Raw genomic sequence first — 25,903 nt, 5'->3', positions numbered from 1 at the left:
TTTCATTGTGTGCCAAAAGAACTAGACATACTCTGCTATCATTTACACACAATGTCATCGCAAGACAGATTTCTGCGTTGTACATGTTGAAACAGATTGTCAAAAATAAATGAGTTATCACTGTGTTGAGGAGTGAACTCAGTACCACATCACTACCACTTTCCCAAGAAAGTATTGGCAAAAACCATCATGGAGGTGCTAAATATATTTTACAAATACATGGCATAAATTAAGATCCACATTGCTGTTGTGCTAGAAGCTAAGAGAGCCCAGCACCACCCTTCAGAATGGAGGTAGCTGAGAGCAGAACAAGTAGAGAAATAAACACTGAGCTCTGCTTCTTTACATGTTAACCATGTGGAAAGGGGGCAAAGCTCTAGGGTCAATGGGATGTTAACTCCGTGCTTTCCCTTCCATCATTTACTGCTATCAAAGACCAATGCAAAGTTCCTAATTGAAACAACTTTTGCAATGTGGAAGTGTAATGGAAAAATACAATCAAGAGATGATACAGAGAAAATGCACATATCTGTGCACTGTATCTGCACTGGATTTTGTTTGCAAAGGAACCTCAAACCCCACCTTCAACAGTGCCTCCATTTTATATCCACATCTCCTCCAGTCTGGCAACTGGGAGAGAACAACAAAAACATTGCAGATCTCCCCTTTGGCAAAGGCAGCTGTATAACAGAATTATTACATGCCCAGGGCGAAGAACACCTCCACATTATAATGGTTTAATGTATAATATACACAGAGGTGAATTCTGAAAAGCTGAGCCAGGGTTACTCTGGCTGGCAAGGCTGAAGGAATTAATTAATGGTAATAAGTGGGCTTGTGGAAAGAGAGGAGAACTTTTTAATCCCAGGAATGATGAAAAGACAATTGGCTTTACCTATGGGAAGTCTGTCCCACCCGGGGCTACCCACCATGCTGGCCAGCAGAAAGGTCTAGCTGACATGTGGAGGAAGAAAGATATGAAAAGCAATGAAAAGGAAAGAGCAGACACTGAATGAACTCCTGTCAGAGTTCAAGGAGCATCTGGATGATGCTCTTAGTCATATGGTTTAGGTAGTCCTGTGAGAAGTAGGGAGTTGGACTTGATGATCCTTATGGGTCCCTTGCATCTTGAGATGTTTTATGATTCTGTGAGGGGAAGTCTGGGACTTTATAACTTTAGCCCGGCAGGTAGGGAGGAAGATGTATCAGGGTGCTGAGGGGAACAGATGTGTGACAAAAGCTTTATGACATTTCTTCCAAATATCAGGGATGGTTGTTCCTCCTTCACCTCCTACCCCCCCAAAAAATCAATCTAAATCTGAGACTAACACCCAGGGCACTTATCCTTATGAATCAAACATTCAGGAATGCTGAAGGGATCATTCCACATACCCAATTACAGCTGTAATTGACTAATAAATATCTACCTCCACCCAAAATCTATGTTTGGGTATAGTACGATACACACTGTAGGGCAAAAAAAAAAAAAGGGTCAAGATATCAGCATTACAATTACCTTTGGTACAGAACTGTTATGTACATCTGCAGCAGGGACAATGAACTTTGAAGACATGGGGGGAAGAGAGGCAATTCCTGTAAGAAGAACACACAAGATTATTGCTTTTCAGTGTCTACCATGGCATGAACCACAAGACATTCAGGAATACAGCTAAATATGATTTAATAGTGTCAGCCAAACTCTAGCTAACTTGTTGGGCTAACAGGGCAAGGTTTTTGTAGTGGGGGGAAAATTGCAGGGGTCTTCTGTGAGGAAAGACCAGGAGCTGCACCCATGTTGGACAGAGCCACTTGCAGCTGGCTCTAAGATGGACCTGCTGCTGGCTAAAGCTGAGCCCATCAGTGATGCTGGTGGCACCTCTGTGATAACATATTTAAGAAAGGGTAAAAAACTCTTTGCAACAGGAGCTGGGAAAGAAGATTGAGGAAACATGAGGTCAGTGAAGAAGGGGAGGATGTGCTCCAGGTGCCAGAGCAGAGATTCCCCCGCAGCCTGTGGAGAAGAGCATGACGAAGCAGGTTGTCACTCTGCAGTCCATGGAGAACCACAGTGGAGCACATATCGACCCTGCAGCCCATGGAGGACCCCATGCAGGTGGGTGTGCCCTGAAGGAAGCTACAGCCTGTGGAGAGTCCACACTGGAGCAGGATCCTGGCAGGACCTGTGGCCCCATGGAGAGGAACCCATGCAGGAGCAGGTTTTCTGGCAGGAACTGTGACCCTGTGGGGTACCCATGCTGGAGCCATCCATTCCTGAAGGACTGTACCATGGAAAGGACCTATGCTGCAGCAGTTCATGAAGAAGGAGAAGGACCTTCCCATGAGAAGGACCCACATTGGAGAAGTTTGTGAAGGACTGCATCCTGTGGAAAGAACCCACGCTGGACCAGGGGAAGAGTGTGAGGAGGAGCGAGCAGCAGAGATGATATGTTATGGACTGACCACAGCCCCCATTCCCCGTCCCCTTGTGCCGCTTGTGGGGAGGAGATAGACAAGTTGGGAGCCTGAGCCTTGGAACAAGGGGATGTGGGGGAGGTGGTTTTAGTTTTTTTTGTTATTCCTCATTATACTACTCTGTTATTAATTGGCAATAAATTAAATTAATCTTCCCCAAGTGGAGTCTGTTTTGCCCATGACAGTAATTGGTGAGTGATCTCATTCTCCTTGACCCATGAACTTTTCCATTTTACTTTCTCTTCCTGTCCTATTGAGAAGGGGGAGTGATAGAGCGACTTGGTGAGCACTTGGTGGCCAGCCAAGAACAACCCAGCACACTAGCCAATATGAAAGGACACAATCTAGGACCCAGTAGAATCAATTTGTCCAGGTTTACTTAGTTTTCCTTTTATTTTTATAACTGATACATTTTACAATACCACATGCTCTTGAAATCTTTCCACTGCACTTATTTCTTCACAATGTATTTGTTAGATAGAAAAGGATGTATGCCTGGGTAATAGACTCTGCAAAATAATTTTATGTCATTAAGCATTTGATTAAACATTTTGATAATAATGTGGTTATAAATGTAAGTGATGGGTAATCATTTGGTGGAGATTCACATTTGCTGTTGAAGAGTCTTTGTGCTTAAGGACTAGAATTTATAATGCCTTAGTCATTTATAAGTAAAATAATAGTTCACTAACTGCCTTTTTCTTTCCTTCCTTTTTTTTTTTTTTTGTTCTTTGGGGGGGGGGGGTTGTATTTACAAACCAACTGTAAAATACTGTCTAAATTGATTGTTGTATGGAAATACAGTTCTTCTACCTCTGGCCCTAGACGATACTTAGAAGAACAAAGGCTTTTAAAAAAACAAACCCAGGACTAAAACTGAATTAAACTGCAATGAACTTCGACATTTTCTCAATACTTTTGAAGGACCATATTCTAGAAAATCCAAAATATTTTGAAGAGGTTCAGGCCAAGAGCAAGTCCTTCACAAAATACTGTGAAATCTTGTAATCTAATTGCTTGACATGTTGTCCAAAATGCCCATGTTGAGAAGCAGTTTGACAATATGTGTTTCACCAGCTTAGACTCACTTGGGATTTGTTCTGTGCTCCACAGTTCCTCTGGAATGTATCCCTGATTTTCACTACCATGCCTTGGCCTGTTTTCAAAATCACCATCTTTTCTCTTCTCAGCTGAAACTTTTCTAGAAACAAAAATGCCTGTGATTAGAACTTCATTAGCATATGAGAACTCTTGGGTAGTAGGCTACAGAGAAAAAATTCTATGTCTGAAAAAATAGGTGCAAAATATATCTGGGCCTTCCAAGTAATTAGCTGGTAGAAATCTTGTCCCATGTAAGTATTACCTCTGAAATTCTGTTTAGAAAGTTTCTATCAGCTACATTATCAGAAAGCAGGAAAATAAAATGAGAAATCTTTGAAGAGTGAACACTGTTCCAGATCATGTTTTGTAGGAAATTAATTTTGACCTCTAATTCTGAATTACAGGATACTCAGTGGACCAATAAGGGAACACCAGCTGGGTTACTTATGACAGCTCATAATTTTTTTATTTGAGCCCACACAATTGCCAAAACAAAGCATGTCAGCTTATGTCACCACAGTTAGCTTCCAAGTGATTCATCTGTACAGTCCAAAGTTAATCTTTCACTTTGAAATTTACTTTACAAGTGAGTGTAGCCACAGTGAAGTTGATAGAACTTCCTTGGTTAAAGTTGCGCATCGCTGAATTTGCAGAACGGTGACCTGCAGAGCTGCACAGCGAGAAAATAGTCCCTTTTTACTCAAAACTCTTACGCTAGAAGAGATGCTAGATGCTACTATTCACCTGTTCCTACCATGGACTCCTCTTCAGGATAGTCCCAGGTCTATCTTTGCCTAAGTTTCTGGTGTGACACGCAGAAACTGATGGCAGGACTATGACTACCCAGGGATTTGTAGAGGAAAGGGGGAATATTCTCGGTTAGCAATATTTGTGGGAAGTGCTGCATTCGCTTTTTTATGTTTAGTATGAATAACTTTGCAGGCCCATAGAGCTTCAGATGAGCATTACTGATGCACACATAAATCTGACCAGCCAGCTATGACTACATGGCTTTTTTAGGAGATAAAAAATAACCACTAAGAAACCTGTCATGGTTGGTAGAAGACAAGAGCAATTGTTTAGGAACACCACCTCCACATGTAACATGATATTATACTGCCTATTTTATCTGATCCTTAGATCTCAGCAAACTCCATGTAGTAGCCAAATCAAAAGCAGCTACAAAAAAGTGTGGGAGGTACAGAAAGATAGCCAGCCAAGTTAAAAATAAATGTGGGTAGTAAACCAATATATCTTTGGTCTCACCACTTCTTCGCTACTGCTACAATGCAGCTTCCAAAATCTGGACAATCATCATTCTTTTTTCTGCAGGTAGGTTCACCCCAAAGGAAAAAAAAAAACCACTGAACCTACAAAATTATTGTAAGTGATTGTAAATAATTCCTGTAATTTCAGTGTCATTGTTTACACATGCTAAAACTTTGCAGAACTGTCAACACTGAGTTTCTAAGTCTAAGCTGAGCCATAGAGCTCATCCCAGTGCTTAAGTATTTGCTTAAGCATTTTCTTAACTTTTGAAAAGTGTAAGCAACGTTTATGAAGTCAGTATGACAACTCATGTGCAAAGTTAATGGGAAAACAGGAACTTTACTATACTGTGATCTAAAAACACACATTCTGTCATGAAGATGTCGTTGTATTTGCCCAGACCAGATTCAAAGACATAGGGGGAAAGTAATGTTATGCCCTATTCTGGACCTGTTCAGGTTGTCTGAAAGCAAGCAGCATGCAGACCCACATCAGTGAGACAAGGTCCTGGTAAGGACCGCACCAGTCCCCACTGCTGGGCAGATGCTTCCCCACCTGTTCACTTGGTTTTGCCTTAGCAGAGTTGACCCTTGCAGAGAGGTCTTTTGGCAAAACCGAGTCAGAATCCAAGTCAAAAGGCTTTTTAGCACTTTATTCTCAGCAAAACCAATATGCAAGTTGTACCTGCTTTTGGCATCCCATTCCTTGCTCATTCAGTCCTGCCCTATTTATATAGTTGCAAGTTAGTAAGATGATCAATTTAGCATTACAAACTAAGAAATCACGTGGAAGTTTACTGGTATGGCATGGGATAATTAGCATCATTTCCGCAGGAGAAAGTAATGTTTACCTATTTTCCTTATTTTGTTTTGTATCAATAAAGTGCTGTATAAATGGGAATCTGTCAACAGAGCTTTACAAAATTTCCCCACAAGAGGCCGTTAATGAAGCTAGGTATTACCGAAGGGCGAGGCAAGGTGGTGTAACGTTTTGTAAACTCATTAAGAGACGGGGAATTAAAAGCCCCACAAGCACAGGCAGAGTACGAATTTACAATGCTCCCTAGAAGCTTGGAAAAAAAACCTCCAAATAACCCCACTGACGTTGCTGTCGCAGCCACGCCGGCGCCCACGAAGAGGATCTCAATGCTGATATCCATCAGCTCACGATTTTTAACCTTTTTCCAACTCAACGCAGTAATGCACAAACAGCTTCGTACTCCAGTGCGTCTGATAATCCCTCGATTAAGTGCCGACACTCATCAAGGGGGCAGCTTTATTTTGATTTGTTTGTTTTTCTCAGTCTAACGCTAACGAACCTTAAAAGGGCCGGGGAGACGGTCTGCTTTGCCTGCCAGTCAATCCCAGCCGGCCTGGGGCAAGGCTCCGGGCCGGCAGCCCCGGGGACCCCCCCCGCCCGGGGCAGCCCCCATTGCCGCTGGGCGCGCAGTGACCCCCTGTGGCGGCGCCAGCCTGGTGCGGGCGGGGGAGCCCTGCGCCGGGGGAGCCCTGCGCCGGGGGAGCCCTGCGCCGGGGGAGCCCTGCGCCGGGGGAGCCCTGCGCCGGGGGAGCCTGCCGGTACAGCCAGTTTTTAGGTATCTGCTTTGCCCACCAGCTACAGGTAGGAAGGTGTTTTCAGTTTGCAACGTCTGTGCTCGCCGAACCAGAGACGGTAGCGTTTGCAGGATTTGGGTTTTTTGTTTGTTTGTTTGTTTGTTTTCCTCCAGTTTATTGTGGGAACAGAGTTCTCAACCTGCTGCGGGCTGTGAAGACCCTTGCTTTTCGCCCCTAAATTCAGTCCCTTTCCCTCGCTTACTGCCCCCCCTTCCCCTGCTGTGCACACAGAAATGGGCAATGTCACACAAGCAGGGCAGCCCCCAAGCATCCTAGGGGTGCGGGGCATGGGGCATGGAAACTGGCACGTCCCTCTCCCCATCCTGCAGCAGCCTGAAAGAGTTCGGTTAAAAGGAAAAATTCTCCCACCTCATCCAGCTTACCTTATTTCAGTTTGATACGTAGATCCTGGAGGGGGGAGGGGGGAAAAGAGGGAAAAAAAAAAACAACAAAAACCAACGTGTTTAAAATGCAGGAAAATAAGATGTGACCTACTAGAGAGCTCCTCTTAGAGCATGCACTGTGTTCCAGCTACCACTGGGGCACCTCTCCTCCCTGTTTACAAAACTGTGCAACAGCCCTGTAGAACAGCTTACACAGAAACTGGAAATCAGGCACACGGCACTGCAGGTATGCTTCAGCAAAGAACCCCAGCACAGGAACTAAACATCACTGGAAGTTAACGTACGCCTGAAAAACACTGCCCTCCTGTAGCTAGTGTGCATTCACAAAACTAAGGGGCCACCGATTACTTTGGAACCACTTTATAGGAAAAACAGCAAGGTGAAAGCAAGGAGCATCTTAACCAGGTCATGGTTAAGAGCAGGATCTGTCCGCTCACACTTCTGCTCACAGGTCTTTGCACTACACCAGAGCTGACAATACTAGGAGATTTATATCTAATTTAAGATACTTTTTAATAGACAGTATAGACCAATTGTGAAGGTCCACTTACCTTCCTTCTTTAGACAGCAGCAGCGTATGACAGCCGCAATAATAACGATCAGAAGAATAATACCAACAAGTGAAAGCACGACTGCAAGTACAATAACCCATGTGCTTCTGCTGTCTTCCCTGTAATCATTTTCTGTTAAATTAAATGGACAAATATTGTACTTTCAGAGCCTCAGAATATCTTTTTCAGAATATTTACTTTTTCTGTGAGAAGCTATTAAATGCTTGTTGGTAATTTAACAAGGAGTCTCTGGAGTCTGTGTTTTCCAAATGATGAACTCTGTATTTATAGATGGTGCCCAAGAATTTAAAATGTTTCCAACTGCAAATTCTTCATTGCAATTGTAACTTTCCCCACTGCTACTTCTCTTCTGAAAAGCACAAAGTTGCTATCTTCCAGCCTAAACTTTATTTTGTAGGTATGCTGGGCCTCCCAGAATCCTTTGGAGACATTTGGGGTTGGTGAGAGGGGTTAAGATTCCATTTAGATGTCTATATTGCAGATATTAAACGTCCTAGCTGCTCTCGTCAGTGGAGAGAAAATATGTATTTTGGGTTTCAATTCATTTGGCCAAATGTGTATGTGTGCCTTTCGATAAGATGAACAGCTCTGTGAAGAAGCGTCCATTTCTCCCCACAGACCAGAGCAATAGTCTTAGGGGACTAGTACAGATGGAGATGTCTAGCCTGTAGATATGATTTTCTGTTGAATTCCATCTTGGGATTCCTCTCACTGATTTCAGCAATTGTTTGATTTTGGGACATACTTGGTAGGGCGCCTGTTATCCACTTAAAGAGCAAAACCTGTAAAGAGTAGCACCGTGTGGGAATATGCAACTACTAACCCATCTTCTCTACCTGCATTCTCACAACATTTACTTATTCCTCTGTCCTTGCTGTAATCTACAGAGTTAAACAAGATGATTTAAAGATAATTCAGTGTCTTGCTGAAATGGGTTGCTATGACCTGACCAAACAGTTTTCCTTCACAGCTCCCATGTGCACAGAATTTTAGAAATACCTCATATTTCTCATGTAGTTGGATGCACAAGGAAGATGTCGGTTCTGATTGTCACATCCTGCCCTTTGGTTTTGACCAAATACTTCAGAATCACCTCTAATTTGGCTACTCTTTGAAAAGCATGCTCAAAATAATTTTGGCAGGTGTTTGGAAATGAGCTTCCAATCCAAATTACAGGTGTGAGACACTTTCAAACTTGACAAAACCCATTCTGTCACACTGGGTTTATGATTGTCATTTCCTCATTAGAGGTCCCAGTTAATGACTGCATGGCCACATTTAGCTGACAACCTCTGGAGAAGGTACCACAGCAATGTAGGTGACCAGTAGCTGCACAGTGTCAGGGCTATTCCCCTAATGTGTGCACCAGAGTATCTGCTGCTTTACCTATGGCAGGGAATAAAGTAAATGCTTTCTATCTACAAATTTGCCAGGGCATATATTTGTGGTTTGGAGGTTTCAGAGTGCAAGGATACAGGACGAGAGCCTCCTAAAAAGCTTGAACCTCTGTTAGGAGTGTGTATTCTCCAAAGCTCAGGTCATTATGATTAAGGCTTCTCTAATCCTAATGCTCCATCAGCATGTTCTGAATATCTTCTGGCTGTTACAGAAAACAAGCACTCAGTAACCTGCAAACTAGTAGTTAATTCTGTAGGCTATGATCAGTTGTGATTACAACTGATGATAAACTTGTTCATAATATTTTTACCTAGAAGAACTGCAACAACTATCTATATTTTATCATGTTTTGTTCCATAAAGCATGCCACAGAGATTTCAAGATGCCTAAAATATCAAATATTTAGCTATAGGGAAAGCTTAACCTTAGTGTGAAGGGAGGAGATAAACACACATGTGCTGGCCCGTACCTCCAGGCTGGCTGCCACACCAAGGTATTTCGCTCCCTGTCAAGTTCAGGTTACATGCCAAAAGAGGATCTAGGGAGCTGAAGCGAGAAGGACAGGATACAACACAAACACTCCCGGCACTTCAGCATTGTAGTTTCTCCCCAGTTTTGGAGGATCCAGAAAGAAACTGGTGCTGGGACCAGCAGGTATGAATGCAGGAGCTGCCAGCTCAACACACAAATAGGGGTGCAAGAGAGGGGCATTGAGGCATGAGGGCATTAAACCCCTTTTAACCCCATTAGTTAATCCACACCACATTACATGAAGTACTTAGTGTGCACAAAGCCACCTCCTTATTCTATAGGGCCCATCCTCTGCTGCTTCCCAGACCTCTGGCTCCTCCCAAAGCTGCCCCAAAATTTACTTGGGCTAAGTATCTGCAGAAAAGGTGATTTTCCCTCGACCATGCTAGTAACCAAGGAGAAATGAGAGACTGGAAAAAGCTGCACATCACTTCTTGGACACTTCGGAGCTTTATGGCTAACTTAAAAAGCAAAGGAAGATCAGGGTCATGGCAGATTCCCTATCTTCATCTTCTGCAGGTCAGACGCCAAATGAAGTCAACACTGAAGCCACAGAGAGCTTGGGCCCAGCTAAGGGACTCTGCCATGGACCCCATTTCCCAATAACAGCTCTGTGAATGCATCTGCTGGGATAACGCCATAAGAGTTCCCAAATTTGTGTCTCAGCCAAACACCACTGTGAGTGAGGTAACTCTGGAGGAGGAGTGACTGACATAAAAATATATCACCTTGTATGGAAAGGTCGAGATTAAAACTGATCCAGAGGTGCAGGAAGGTAGGACATTCTTTGACCGGGAGATGGCTGGCTGAAGAGAGCTCAGATTTTTGCCTGCAGTTCTTGTGAAGGGACAGGTATTTCTTGTGAGGAACACAGAGGAATTAGATTCCTCACGTTTTTAAGTGAAGGCAGAAACTGATATTACAGTAATTTTGGGAAGGACTCCTTAGATTTTTGAAGCTAGTCATATTCTTTCCTGGCAACAGCTATCTAAGGCTGAGTCTGTATGTGAAAAGTCAGACAAGCTCTGAGATTTCAAGTGTGATATATACATTAAATACCTTCCTCTGTTGTAGATGCCATGTCTATATTTCATTCTAATAATTTAAAGACTTCATATTCTCATATCCTGACAAATTTTGAGTGTCTGCTGCTGCACACTGATTTTTCCAAAGAGAAATGAATGATGGTCCTATACAATCACTAATTATATACTAATTGTACTTCATGACATTTGTTTTTCTCCTCTTCTGATTTACAATGAGTAGCTATGGAAACTGAGGGTGGATACCTCAGTACTTCACAAATGAGTAGGCAGGGGAATTCATTAATTTCATCAGGATAGTTCTGTTTTGCTTAGTCAGTAATTAGGATCAACGTGATTACAAAAAAGCCATATTAGGAGTGGTGAAATGACCTTTTTCAACTGCATTACAACGCAAGTATTTCTGAAAAAGGCTTGCTAATAATGACTCATATTTAATAAAAGGCACAGTTACTCAACCTCCTCAGCTGTTTATACGTTGAAACTTCTATACCAAACCCCTCATCAATCCACTATAAGAATGTCTTTGTATGTGCCATGTTCACCCATTACAGAAGAATCAGTTCATCAAGAGAAGCTGTCAGCACGATTATAGAAGTTCATGCTGCTCACCACATAAAAAGAAACGTAGATTCGAGGCCCTACTCTGTACAGAAGACAGCTGGAGATGCATAGACGCACTGCAAAAAATCTCCATTTAATCTACGCATTTCCCTAGTATTACCTAGTACAGGTAAGCACTTGTTAGTGTAAGGCTAATAAAAGGGATGTCACTGTAAGGTGGACTATGTCACCGCAGGAGGCAGCGTACCTACACCCAGTAACCTCAGCTCCCTGCCATGCATTTAGTGTTTCAAGTTTAGTTTGCCTTGAGACTCCTCTGCCTGACAGTTGAGACACTTGCCTAGTCCCAAGAGAGGAATGCTCCTACGGACCGTTTGCTATTGTCTCCCTCGTCTGCATTAAACACTGCTAACCCACAGGGAGGTAACTCCTCTTACTTGCTCTTATTGTGTTATAGTTTGGAAAAGAAAAACGTTTTTCATAGGATTCTGTTAGATTGTGAGGCAGATCTGTAGCGATAGTCCCACTTGCTTTGTTCCACGCTGGCAGCACAAACCAGATAAAATCACCCTTTTCCTGATGAACCTCCTAGTACTGTGAATGTGTTGAATTACAGGGTTTTATTTTCACAGGAAGTGAGTGAGGCCAAAGATTAGCAGCGTTATAGAAAATGCTGACAACCTTACTGAAAATATTTAGGGTTCTCAAAGGTCGTGCTAACTGTTCTTGAGAGATTTGGCCAACATCCATGCTTGGATTAAAGTGACCTTGAATTTCCTTAAATAAAAGGCAATCAAATGCAACCAAATGCACCGTCCAAAGAATTCAGCATCTGCTGCTACAGGACATTTTTTACTTTCCTCTAAGATGTGAGAGACACCACACCAGGAAGAGGAAAACAGGCCCAATGGTTCTTTGATCTAAGTAGAATTTGGGATAAAGCCCATGGATATGAAGCTTCTCTTGATAACCTGATTCTTGTTCTGTAATGGGTGAATACACTACGTACAAAGACTTTCTTATAGCAGACTGGTGATGGGTACATGGTATAGAAGTTCCTATATATAAATGCTACCATCTGCAATGAGGTGCCAGCCTCAGTGCAGCCCTGGGGATGTTAGCCACTACACTACAACAGCTCCATCACATCTGGTCACTGGTCTTATGGAGAATTTTCTATTTGCACCTGAAGTACTAGTACAGAATCTACTCTGCGTTGTGTGCAGAAACTTTGAGTAAAATCCAGGTTTTTTTTCCAAGTCAGTGGTAAAACTGGTGTTGAATATTATGGAGAACAATTTCACCTGAGGGTTTGGCTTTGAGTAAATGGGGTCTAACAAATCATGTCAATAGGGGACGCATGGCCTAATCAAGGATATTTAAGATCTAAACTCATTAGATGTTTACTTGGTCAAGGAGCAAAGGTCTGTTTTCTCAGCAGTGAATCCATAGTAGGAGTCAGTGGCAGATGTACTGCTTGCTTTGTCTTGCTCAGTCCTAAGCTGGACTTTGTGGTTCATTAGACTTGTGCCAGTCCTCTCACAGATGTGAATTAACCCTACCTATGTATCAGGTTGTGACTACTGTGTCTTAATTCTACCCCCTTTGTGCATTTCATAGTATTTCATTTGTAAATGAAAGACTTTTCAAAATAAAACAAAGCAAAACAAAACAAAAAGCACAGTTCCAAGTACAGGCAGCACAGTACAGGCTCTACAGTATAGGCAAAGTACAACAAACATTCACTTACCTATAGTAGAGTTGACAACAATAACAGTTACAGTTGCATTCTGAGGATTAGGGAGTGCTTCTATGTCAGCTAAACAAGTCAAAATCTCAGTGTCCGTCGGAGTCAAAGTTAGGATGCTCAGGGCATTGTGGAGGCCATTAGATCCTTGACTTTGCTGGGTAACATACCTCGACTTATCAATGAAAGAGTCATTTGTCATCCAGGTAATGTCTGGAGCTGGAGCCCATCCTAAGGCTTCACAAACAATTTCAACTGTTTTGTTCTCTTTTACTGTTAAGGTGCTATTTTTGATGAATAAAGATCCATTAACTGTAGGAGGGAAAAGATGTTTTGTTCCTTCAGAATACTTGGCTGCATTGCTTTCCTGCTGATAGTTTTAAATCTTACCTTGCTACTCAGAAATAGCTATGCCTTGAGACATGAAGTCAAAACCAGTCATTATTAACAAAGATATACCATATGCATGATACAAACATGCAGATATTGCAACTTCAGGGACACATTGTCCAGTATGTCTAAAGCACAAGTCTCAGCTTTCAGTACCTTTCCAATAAAAACCAGGCAATTACAGTTTTTAGCCATCCCGATATATTTCCAGACGAAGGACAACATAATGAAATAACAGTGTTTCTAAGTTTTAAGTATGCTTGGGTTTTATCAGGAAAGGTTTAGGGGTAGACGACGAGATGTTCTCATTGCATGAAGCACCTCTTCAACAAATGAATAGTGCCTGGTGGTTAGATCTCGCTTTACTGGCTGCACTGTCACTACTGTTGCTTCAGAGAGGAGGAAGAGGTCTCAAATACAGAGGGTTGATATGCAGGAACCCTTTGCTCCTTGGAAACGGTAGCTTGCAACAACAATCATATGAAGAGTGTCACCTTGTGTCTCAACGGCTTTACTTCTACATGCCATTAAATCAAACTCAAATAAGATGGATACAGACAGATTCCTGAGTCAGAAAGCAGGAGGGAGATCTGCTCTAAAGATGGCAGAAGGTTAATGTACAAACATGTGCATAGGGGTAATCCATACTGTTTCTAACCAAAAGATAATTTTTGACTGACTGCTGGTGGGCCTTCAGGGACTTTAATGCAATCCAATAAAGAAATGTAACAGGAAAAAACAAGGGCAGTTATAACCTTTGTTAATGGCACTCTGAATGTGACTCTGAAACCTGCTTTGACAGTGAAATTAAGAGAAGGAGGACAGGAGGCAAAGGATGGTAAATGAGAGCATGTACTCCTTCACAGGGATAATTTGAGCAATTCATCAGAGGATTCCTTTAAGTGCGGTATAATAAAATAGCTTTCTATTGGTGGCTATACGCACCTTGAACAGAAAGAAATGCAAAGCTGCTCTCACTAGGTTGCTGGGTGCTGCATTCAATTTTTCCAGAGTCACTCAGCTGGGTGTTGTGAATGATCAGCTCCGAGGTAAACCCGTTGCTACCAGTATAATTCTGAGAAGTGAAGCGGTCCGATGTTTCGATAGGTCCTTGAGAACTGATGACAGTGAGGACAGGATTTCCATTGGACAGCCAAATGAGAATTACCCATCCTACTGACACAGTGCAATTAAACCGGGCTTCTGAACCAGCAAGGACTGTTGCATTAGCAGGGCCATTTATAATAGAGTAACAAAAGCCAAGACCTGGAAGGAAGAAAAAAACCTAGTCTGTAAAAGCATGTACAACACCACCACCAAAGGCCTTTGACTTAATTTGTACTGCCAGCAACTTAAGGCTAAAAAGCCAGGCACCCTGGTTCAAATAGTACTATTCGCTAGGAGCACTGGGTTATTAAGCACTTAGTCATGTATCAGGAAAGGCTGTTGATTCAGCTGAGCTGGCACTTCACCTCTGACAGTCATCAGTACCTGATGCTATCAGGAAAAGATTCCTGTCTCATTTTCTATAATGCTTGTCAATAAGTAGTTAAAGATATGTATGGTGAATTGAAATATCAACCAAGTCATGTTAATCCCACAGCAGTAAGCAGTGGTCAAATGCTATGTTGTTATAACGGATCCCCAAGCCAATTATTACAAACCCAAGCAGCACATGTTTATCTAGTTTAAAAGATCTTAACTAGTTCAGAGATGGAGGCGTACAATCTAATTTTTCAGCTCCAACTTAGTTTAAATGGTTTTCTTTAAAGTTGCACTTGATATTTTGTCTCACCTCCTCCCACTCCAAAATCACCTGTCTCTCTTCAGTGATTCATTAAAAAGTTGACTTACCATTTTGCTGAAAGAAAAAAGTTCCACTTTTAAATAGGAGAATACATAAGTTCTCTAGACTTCAAATAAATAAAGGAGTATGTAACTGGTCCCTTTTCCATACCTTGGATTGCCACTGATTTTTTGCAGCCCCAGCGTATATCCTTCTGTGTTCTTTCCCCTGTTCATCTGCCTCTTTCCTTATTTCTCATGCATGCATCACATACATACTTGCCCACCTTCTCAGGCTTTCTATTAACCAGAGCTGCTGTAATTCATGAGTTCTTCTTCCTTAAAGGGTAGTATGAATTTAGCTACTATTTTTCAGAACTGAAAGCTCCTTGCTAATGCTAAGACATTTTGTTTTCCTTTTCCCCTCAACAGACCCAGGGCCTCCCACCACCCTTAGAGGAGTGATGGTGCGGCTGCTGCCCAGGCAGATGGTGGAACCCCTGCGTGTGGGAGGGCAGAAGCACTCGCTTCTACCAAGTAGAAAGTGAAGGAAGGATGAAGGCAGAGCAGCAGCTATGACTTCAGTCCCTGAAATAGCCAGGGGAAATGGTGCCGTTTTGAAGGTGGGCAAATCTTAAAGCATTGCTCAGAGATAGAACATCGTATACCCTAGTCTTCATGAGGCTCAAAACTTCACACTGTAAGAACATCCCAGACTATTTGGTTGATGTCTTAGGAAACAGGGCTCGAGAGAGCAGCTTACTAACATCTTTCCTGTATTGGGGAACCCAAAATGGTACATTCTCACAAGCCAGTCACTTTAGGAAGTCACTGCCACCCACAACCCTGCTGGTTGCAGGTGGAGTGGGGGAGGGTGGAGAGGACTGCCACTGCAGGCACTGCTGTCACCGAGGTTCATCGCAGGGAATTGCCTGTGCTCTGCATGTATCCCACTGGCCACAGCTCTTCCTCACCCCCCACAGCTGCTGTCATCTCTTCATCTGCCTCTGACCACAGAATCACAGAATCGTTAAGGTTGGAAAAGACCTTTAAGATCATCAAGTCCAACTGCCAATGCAACAGCACCATGCCCACTCAACCATATCCTAAAGTGCCACGTCTACACATTTTTTGAACACTTCCAGTGATGGTGACTCCACCACCTACCTCCCTGAGCAGCCTGTTCCAATGTTTGACCACTCTCTCAGTAAAGAATTTTTTCCTAATGACTAGTCTAAACCTCCCTTGGCACAACTTAAGCTGAGGCCTGCTCCCTTTTGGCCTCGTGCTCACCTGCACCTCACTGTGACAGAGTTGCTCTTTGAAGAGGACATTGAAAGGTTTCAGTGGTAAGGGACCTCAGGAAATCTCTAGCCCAACCCTCTGCTCCAAGCAGAACTAACTTCACCGTTAGGCCATTTACATGAGGCCTTGTCAAGTCAAACTTTGAGTATCTCCAAGAATGGAGATTTCACAAGCTCCCTGCAGACCAGGCAGTCCTGCCAGTGAGATCCATCTCCCCACTGAGTTTTCCACCATTTACTGGGAAACATTCATGCTGAGGAAGCAGCAGGACTGCCAGTTCTACCCCTAACGATTCAGGCTGTAGTCTGCATAATTACAGCAATTAGATACTACAGTCCATAGTAGTCTAATTAAAACCCTGTGTCTGCAAATTTGTCCTGAGAATAAGTGTTCAATTATTTTCCAGGAGAAAGAAAGTCTGAAATGGCCATTACTCCATTGCTAAGAGTATTCAGGACAATGAAGTCCTTTTTAAAGGTTTCATTCAACCCAGGTTTTGTACATTTTAGGTTGTTTATTCATCAATGGATTAATTATAAATTATTAAAAAATTAATTTTTCATTCAGTCAGTCGCTGACGTGTGTAGGGGAGAATATGCTGTATTGTTTCACACAAAAGAGATGTTTGGTAGTTGTATAAATGGAACCAGAGCCCAATCTCAGTTATGACATTGCAACCAGAGCCTCGGTGAACACACCCAGGGCATAGGGTCTGTAATCTCATTGCTCCAATGTCAACATGATTTTCTAATTCCCAGCTCACATTTAATCCTAGGCAGTGTATATCTACCCAGGTTTGTGCCAAGAATTGTTCTTTAATATAAATAGCTCCTCTCTTTCCTCCCACCCACTGCATGTATTTACAGACAAGAGCCTTTTCATTCTTTGTTTTGTAGGATTATACAAACCTAGCGCTCTTTGGTTCTTTGTATCATTGACTCTGAGTTCTCTCATGTTTACAAAAACTTTTACAAAAATTTTCCACCTTCCTGGATTATGTTACCTCTGCCATGCACCTCATTCTCCAAAGTATATCTATGTGTGAGCAATAAAACATTAAATGAAAAGCAAACTTCACTTCGACTGATAGTTAATAAAGCTGGATAAGATACAATAAAACATACTTCTCTTCAACTTAAATGGCTCATTTTTTCCAGTAGCATTTATTCAAAGCTCTCTTCAGACTTGTAAAGGTGAACTGAAATGTTACAAAACATGAAACATCTTGAAGATGAACTCAGAACCCAAATCTATGTGTTAATACATTGCTTTACAAAGAGTTAACACAATAAAATGCCTAAAAGCCATTTCCTCTCTTTTCTATTTGTCACTTTCTGAACATTAGGGATTGGCCACGTGTCTGTGGATGGGGCATCGTTTGCAGAGCCACAGGTTTTCTCGTGAATATGCACTGATGAAGTGCATCCCAGTGAAACCATTTGTTACATAATATGGCCCTCTTCCATGATATTTTATTTTATTACCAGGGTTGAGACACTGTCCTAAGTTCAAACGTGTCTTTGAATTATCTATTTTTCTCAACTCATATTGTAACGAGCCTTTACAATACTACTCCCTGTGTGTTAATAACATATTGATGAGCTGAGGGTTTTTTTATTTTTACACTTTGTTTGGAGTCTTCCTGACTGCCTGAAATGGACATAAACAGCTACCATGATGAGAGACACAGCCATGAACAAACTTCCTTAGAGTTAACACCAAAATTCATTTAGTTCTTCATGAAACGGGAGCTGCAGTACTTATCCACACTGCTCCTCTTAATGCAATCTGATCTCTGTGCATTTGTAATTTATTTCCATGCCTGTGCAAACACTTCACTTTTTTAAGGAGATGTGGTTTGCCATGGCTGTGAATAAATGATGCGACTTTCTGTACACGGCTAGCTGTTAATTAATCATTTGCTATGAGATCATGTCTGTAAGTTCCATTATAGTCTTGAAATTTACCCCTAAACATGAATAATGAGTGATCATTGGCTCTAAAAATACATTGATAATATTGCTTTTATTTTCTTCAGAGAGTCAGGACAGTATAGGCAGGTGGGTATGAGTTATTCCTTCATTTATCTAATATAATAATTTTTTATCAGTCCATAAGTATGGTAAGATCTACATCTTCTTCCACCAACCGTATCTTTTGGAGCTATAGATGTTTTTTCTCTGACTTCTGTGAGCTAGGGAACAGGTCCATAAGCCCTGTAGGGCTATCCTATGGGTGGCAGGAGGGCTGAGGAGTTGGACATAGCCCAACCTCGCCTCCATTTAGATCTCAGTAAAGCCCCAGCACAATCAAAACAGGAGCTTCATGAGCCTTCTCCACCTCCTGCCAAAACATTTTCGGTGGTTTTAACTTTGCTTCTTTATCTTTTTACTTTTATTTTTTATCCTGCAATAGCACATGGAGTCCTGAACCAACAGTGCGTTCCATTGTCCAACCCATGTACAAACACTGATAAAGAAACTTGTGTAAGGTCAAAGAGGTCATTCATGATAGAAATGGGATCTAAAACCAGTGCCTTAAGCCAGTGCTATAAATCCTTTTGCTGGACCTTGTTTCTTGCACTAAGGGGAAAATTCTAGTGCTAGTTTCATTTACATACTGCTTGAAAAATATCTTGCAGATGGTTGCTTTTAGACAAATTAAGGCCTCAGACTAGATTGTCATGGCATTTTACAGGAATTACATGTTCAGCTCTTAACAGCTGGTTTCACATCTGCTTCCCCACACATAACCAATAAGAAATCCCACCCAGGCAAATAACATCTCTGCAACAGGGAAATGTTAGGGTATCTTCATGATACTGCCTTACACCTTGACTTTTGAAGAACAAAGTTGAGTTAGGACACTTTCTTTGAGGCACATGACTAAATGTTTATAAAGTAGTCGCCAGTGGTGAAAGTTTGCTTAAACTGATAAGTACTTATGTTATTTCAGTTGCTCAGTCCTTCCCAGCAGCATGCAGAGTATACACCAACTTCTCTATGAGTTGTTTATTCCCTCCTGTCACACAAATTCACTGTCACGTCACTGCGCATTTTGAAGAAACAAAAATGCATCATGTTCCCTGGATGACACTTGCACTGAGGGAACTCATTTGCCAAAGAATCACTCTTGCCCTTTGCCAACAATGTTTTTTCTTCCACGCTTGAACTGTAAAGGACCACATTTTCATGCTGAAGGTTTCAGCAACAATGGCATTAAGATGTGGTTACCTTCTTTTCCTTTCCTGCTCTCCTCTGTTGACTCTGTCTTTTCTCTTTTATAAGTGACCTGTTTGGATGCAGTGCAGTGAAAGACAGGATGGTGTTATCCTTTTGCCATAATGATTTCTTTTTTTTCAGCCTCATTATAATTTTTCAAAATAATGTCCCCCTCTATACCCTATCGCCCTTCCATAAACACTGCCTTTTATTCAGTTTTTGCATCCAGTCTCTGTCTTCCTCCCTTCCTTCTCTGCTATTTCTGTTTGAATTTCTCAATTCTTTTCCTTCCAGTCTCTTAAATTCCTTTTCTTTTTACTCTTGCTTTAATCTCTTGCTCACCCCACCTTATCTTCTGCCTTCCCTGCCTCATCACTGTCCCAGTGCTCCAGCAACAGCTCTGTAATAAATTGTTTTGGATTTGGTAAGATTTTTCTTTAGCACATGTCAAGTTTATTTCAAAAACCATCAGCCCTGCAGTTCAGCTTTTTGAAAACCAAAATAGGTTAGAGCTTGTCAAAGCCTGCAGAGAAGGACTAGCTTGTTTCGTTATGTTAACAAGACTTTTTAAATGCTTATAGATGTTTCTGTCAAGTAATACTGGTCTACTGGTACTCAGCAACATATATTTCCACCCATCTGCACACAAAACTCTCCACAGCCCCCAGCTGTGTCTTCCCACCTCTTCTCTTACTCATTGTTTGACAGCTGTCCCTTGCAGCCCCTCCTGGCTCTGCTGCTGGACCACTCCTCTCCTCCTGCACCGCCTCTTGTCTCCAGCAGCGAGGGTCCCCAGGCTGGGAGCACCGCAGCACCACCACCAATATCCTGGCAGCAGGCTGGGACCCTGCACTGCATGCCGGCCCGGTGGTCTCCAACGCTATCGCTGCCAAAGGGTATGCCGTGCCCGCCCTGGGGGGTGCTCAAACCGGCCGTGCCATGCAGGCACCTCGGCAGCCTAGCCACACCACCCAGCATTGCGACTCCCGACGTCCCAAGAGCAGCAATAGTTCTTTCAAGAGCAACACTTGTCTCTCCGCAATACACTTTTTCTTCCTCCGCTTTGGTGTGTGCTCCCGTGGCTGCAGCGCAGTGTGGGCAATGCCTGCTAACCCAGCACGGCTTGCAGGCGGGGCAATAAAACACCCATTGCAGGCATGCTTGACTAAAAGCGTTAGTGAAGGGTGATAGAAATCCTCTAAAGCACATAGTACTCTGCTTCGTATACTTGGGAAGACAGTGCAAGAAACAGAAAAACTAAAAATAGAGGTTTCCTTGTTATAACTTCTTAGTGTCAAAAAAGAAGAGATCTAGGGACTTCCTGAGACAATGATTGCATCTACACCTATGGATCTACCCTCAGCGATATTTTTTTCTAGCTTTTTTTCAGCCTATTTATGATTTGGTATCCCCCATATCCAGTGACCATGAGCTTTACTATTTAATTACATACTGCGAGGAAAAGTACATTCTCTGATTTGCCTTAAATCTTCTTTCTGATAGTTTTACTGGTTGCCACTAGTTGTTTTTGTTATGAGGAATTGTGAATAACCATTTCGCCATTCACCTCCATATAATTAATTATTTCAATAAACTTTTACTATTTCTTTCTCAGACCTAATATGTCCTTTCTTAAATGGAAAGACTGACAAAACATCCAGTATTCAAGATATAAGCTTTCTGTTGATTAATATAATGACAGGTTTCATTGTATTTCCCTTGCTGAAGACACTAAGCAGTAAAATTTTTTCTCTTTTTCAGCAATTTACTCTCTTTCCGACATATTTACTCTTTTCCCCCACTAGACATCTTCAGTGAAATGATGCTTCGCATTGAATGTTTTCTGCTCTTTATTACTTACTCACTTGGCATCATGACATTTTCTGGCAAATCTTCCTAGTCTCTTTTTGGATTTGGCTGCCCTAAGTAATTCTGCACCACCTGCAAAGTCTGCCACCTCACAGTTCACTCCTCTTCACTAGGTTGTTTAAGAGCTTGTTGAATACCACACATCCCTGTGCAACTCCACTGGGAACACCACTCTGCTCAGAAAACTCAATGTTTATTCCTGCATTGTGTTTCCTTTCACCAATTATTAAGCCATGACAATGCCTTCTCTCTCATCCCACTGCAGCTCCCTCCTTTCAGAGCCTGTTAAAATCCCAGCTAGATGATAATAAAAAAAATAATCGTCCTTGCCTACGTTACCCAGCTAGTCACTTTATATTCACATTTTCTTTAAAGCTCAGCCACCAAGATACCTTTTATATGAATTCACTTTGAAACTCAGACATGTGAAATGTAAATTGGAGGCGAACTAGCAAAATTATAATGTGCATATATTTCTGGAAGCAAAATCAGCTGCTGACATCGAGGTCTCTACAGATGCCCCCTCCCAAACAGAGAGGAGGAAGATGAATGCAAGGAGAGGGAGAAATAAGTGGATCATCCCTGCTCACTGGAAATGAGAGAGGGCAGCCTCTCCATCTGCTCCCCACCCCATCCACTGCTCACTCCTGCATACTGAAGCCCACTCTAAGCCATCAGATCATTCAGGCTTGAAGCGCAAACCTAACCATTTCAGTTTAAATAACCCCCCTCTGGGACTGACAGTTCAATCTGATATCACCAGTAACTGCCATTTACACAGCTTTAAAATTAGTTCACACATTTTGTCCACAGTGGCTTATTTCACGAGTTATGAATATGTCCTACCTGGTAGCGAGGCAGTTAAGATGAGAGGAAGCAAAATGAATTTCTTCACCCTCTCCATTGGAGCATTCTCTCCTGGTCCCTAAGGCAGAAAGCCACCAGCGGTCACTGCATACTTGAGAAGAAGCTGAAGGACAGAACTTATCGAGAAACTCGATAATGAGCTGCTGCTTTGCGTTCTGTGATAAAATGTGACTTTATGTGACCTATATTACCAACAAGGGGAGAAGATTAAATGAGGGAGTGTTTGGAAGGAAAGCAGTATTTTTTCTCAAAACAACTATTTCAAAAGGTAGAGGAGCTTTCTTCAGCACAGAAACTTCCCCCTGTGGACCTTGCATCTCTTGTACTCTTAGTCCCTCCTGGCTATTACAACACTACTGCTTCAAGATTGACTGTGTCAGGGAAGCTCCATCTGCATCACTAAAGTTAATCACGAGCAGCTGGAAAAAATAATTCTCTAAGCTACTCATGATTGCGTATGTATTGTGAGTGCGCTGTCCGTGCCTCTGGCGTCGTCCTGGCAGACTAATGAACCCTGTGCTCCATCACTTACTGTCATACAGGGTGACTGTGCAGGACGCCAGCAGCTCCCTGGGGTCGGAGGGGCACAGACCTCCATTCGGAGGGGTTGTTACCCCGGCTCGGGAAACTGATGCCTCCTGCGCCAAGCAGCCTTCGGGAGAGGAAGTGGGAATATATCCCAATGGGCCTCTACACCCGCAAAGTTTATTTTGATATTTTTCTGTGTGCTTTACTCCAAAACTAGGATTCCAATTCATGCATTTCCAGGGACACCCTGGTACCGTCACTGCTGCCGCAGTCCCGTCAGGCCCTCACCACACAGAGGCTACCCCGGCCAGGAGGAATGGCTCCGGTCACTCTGGGCTCCCCATCCCACCTGTCTTGGGACAAGAATGAGAAACACCAAGTCTCCTCCCAGCTCCCCAGACTGAGTGCTCAGAAAGGCTGCTACTGCAAAGAGGGTCCCCAGAATTGTTTCTCTGAACCTGAGAGTGCCTTTTACACCCCAAAATAAACCACCACAAGCTCTCCACCATGGTCAGAGTTAAGATACAGAGCTTGGGTGGGAGCCATCACCTTAACTTTTGCATTTTCTGCTTTTCCAGTGTTTGTGATTCACTTGTGTGATATAATTCTCCTCCCCCTCAAAATATGTGGGAGAGAGTTTGACTGTGCTTCTTGGTTTACAAACTTCTCAGATGGGAAATCGAAGCTTGCCTTCATGAAAGGGACACGGGCCAGAGGATGTGGTTTTGTGGCCAGCCCAAATTTCTTGTCAGGAAAGTGTTTTTGATTTCAGAGGTGTTCTTTGTGGTGGCTCTGCACAATGTATAAATATCAGTATCGCCACAGAGACACCCTGAGTGTCCTGTAAAAACCATACTCTTTTAACTACCCTTTTGTTAAAACCAAAACCTCACCAAGGCACAAAACACAAAAGCCCTGGCCCAGCTGTTCTGCTGCCCTTAAGCAAGCCGCTCATTTTGCAGCTTTGCGTGAAGACCCTGCATGAATTCCCAAGAGGGCTTTTGTGAAAGCGGCGGTGGTGGGGTGGCATGGGGGTGGGTGGCAGTGCCTCTCACGGAGTGCCCATGTAGGAGGAATGTCCCATGCCCAGACCTGCCCTGCCCGCTGCACCGCTGCAACCAACAAAAACCGTTTTTGCTGTCTTTCCAAACACGTCCAGCGGCAGCATCAAGCTATACCAGAGCTCTGTTCACTGCTCCTGCTTTAAGCAGGGGGTCTCACCAAGTTTACTGCAGCGGTTGCAACCTGACCGGCTCGGCTGGCAGCTTGCTCCGCGTTTTCCCGTTTTGCAAGCTTTCCGTTTACCTTGCGAACTTAAGGAACAGCCCTGTCACCTAATCAACATTTTAAGCTGAACCGGCAGGCTGATTTTTCACCTGCGTGTTGGGAGGGGGGCTACTTTGTTGGCTGGTTTGGGTTTGCCCAGAGCATTTTGAAAGGTTTTGTTTTTTTCTCACTTCCACGTTTCGTGTGCAGGGGGGTCCCCAAGCAGGCAGCTGGGGCAGGAGGGTCACCATGCACGGCTCGGAGAGATTTCTCCTTGCTCTGTCACTGCGATAGCTCTCAGCATGTACACAAACCCATCAGTATTTTTTAAGAGTTAGTATTATCTGTCATATGAACTGAAATGGCCCAAGTAAAACAGCAGGAAACAAATCCAGAAGTCAGTGCCGTGTCCCGTTCCAGGAAGCTGTGATCGCAGGATCCACAGGTCTAGAGAGGACCCCACCAGCCCGGGCAGCTGCCTTCATACCTCCACATACAAATGTGGCTGCACCAACACAAGCTGAGCTGAGCAAAGCTTTACGGAGAAGAATAAACTTGCGAGAATCTTATGTCCAAATTCAGGCCAAAATCAGTAAATAACCTGGGGTGAAGAAAAGCGAGAAGGGAAAGGAAGGGATCTATAATGTTTTGTTTTGCTTCGTTTCAAAATGGACTTGCAAAGGGACAGGAAATATTACCCAAGCCCCAGATGAAACAGGATATTTTGGCCAATGATGAATTAAATACCTGGGATTTGGCCTGAGCTGCTTTTTACCTCCTCCGCAGGTGTGCAGGGCGACTCGCATCACCAGTGCTGCCGTGCGCGGCTCTGAGCCTACTCCCTCCCGCATCCGCACCGGGGGCGAGGGGATGATATCGATAATACCACCCTAAAGGAGCAGCCGGCCGATCCAGCCCGCCAAAGGGCAGGGTTCGGATGCTCTGGGCATCCTGCAATGCGGGGGACACCTGCCCCGAAGACCAGGGAGCACAGCAGGAAATGGGGGAAAACACCCCTGCTCACCCCACTGCCGCCGGCTGAGGGCTGGCCTCCCCGATGTGGCAGGAGCAGGGGAGGGGGTTAAATTATCTTTCAGCCACCAGCTCTTTCTGCTGGGAAGAGAATAATGGCTGCGGAGGGGTTACCTGGATCACTTTTCCGGGTGACGAGAGGGTGTCTCTGACCGCTTTCCCTTTGACGACGGGCCCTGCTCGCACCCTCCGCCCGGGGGGACGCGGGAGGAGGCCGGCCACGTTCAAAGCCAGGAGCCCTGGGCCAGCCCTCGCCTCCTCGCCCGGGGAAGCCTCCCTCAGGCGGCCGGGCTGGCTGCCCGAGGCGCGGTGGGGAGGGAGCGCCAACCTCCGCCGTGTCTCAGCTGCCGGGCCCCGGGGCAGGCGCCTGCCCTGACATTGTCCCCGCGACACGGTGAGGTAAGGATGGCCTCTCCCCTTCCCCCCGCCCAAATACGTGTATTGCTGCGTTAATATTTAACCGGTCTCTCAGGAGGAAGTAAGGCACGGCCGATGACATACATGCGGGAGCAAACTTCACAACCGTCCCGACCCGAAAAGCTGGATGGGCGCCATCGCCTGACATCTTGGCAGAGGACGGCCACGCCGCCTTGCTGGGGCGTGACACAGGGCATGGCGGGAGGCACAGGATTTATTTTCCCCCATTTATAATTGTGCAGGTGAGTGTGTCGGTGCCCCGTGCTGAGGCTGGAGCTCGTCCCACCATTACAGTGCTACAGGCAACATGACAGGGAGCAGAAGCACCCACCTGTGGGTTCCACACCGGCTGTGCCGTCACCAAAGGGTGCTGTCACCCACAGCCGGGGGTGTCGGGGTCCATTGGCAGCCCCTGACAAGGCAAGTGAGTGAGTCAGGGCCAGGGTACATCCAGGGGGTCCACTCAGGAGCTGAAGGAGATGGGGCCGGTGACAGGGCCGGAGACATGG

At 43.9% G+C, this 25,903-nt stretch overlaps 1 protein-coding gene across 1 annotated transcript in view; it reads right to left on the bottom strand.

The window, feature by feature from the left end:
* The window catches only part of IGSF5 (immunoglobulin superfamily member 5), a gene marked incomplete at both ends in the record, with an annotated part of 29,599 nt that extends 7,411 nt beyond the window's left edge, over nt 1–22,188 (bottom strand). The window contains 7 exons of the mRNA XM_082006661.1: nt 1,517–1,593; nt 3,561–3,673; nt 6,839–6,863; nt 7,411–7,542; nt 12,718–13,026; nt 14,050–14,370; nt 22,131–22,188. Of these exons, the coding sequence (XP_081862787.1) occupies nt 1,517–1,593; nt 3,561–3,673; nt 6,839–6,863; nt 7,411–7,542; nt 12,718–13,026; nt 14,050–14,370; nt 22,131–22,188 (1,035 nt within the window). The remainder of the gene's footprint in view (nt 1–1,516; nt 1,594–3,560; nt 3,674–6,838; nt 6,864–7,410; nt 7,543–12,717; nt 13,027–14,049; nt 14,371–22,130) is intronic.
* Nucleotides 22,189–25,903: the final 3,715 nt, after the last annotated feature.

This window comes from Phaethon aethereus, assembly GCF_964289735.1.
Source record: "Phaethon aethereus genome assembly, chromosome: 1".
Taxonomy (NCBI): Eukaryota; Metazoa; Chordata; class Aves; order Phaethontiformes; family Phaethontidae; genus Phaethon; species Phaethon aethereus.
The sequence above is the reverse complement of the archived record's forward strand: the minus strand, read 5'-3'. Positions and strand labels throughout refer to the sequence as shown.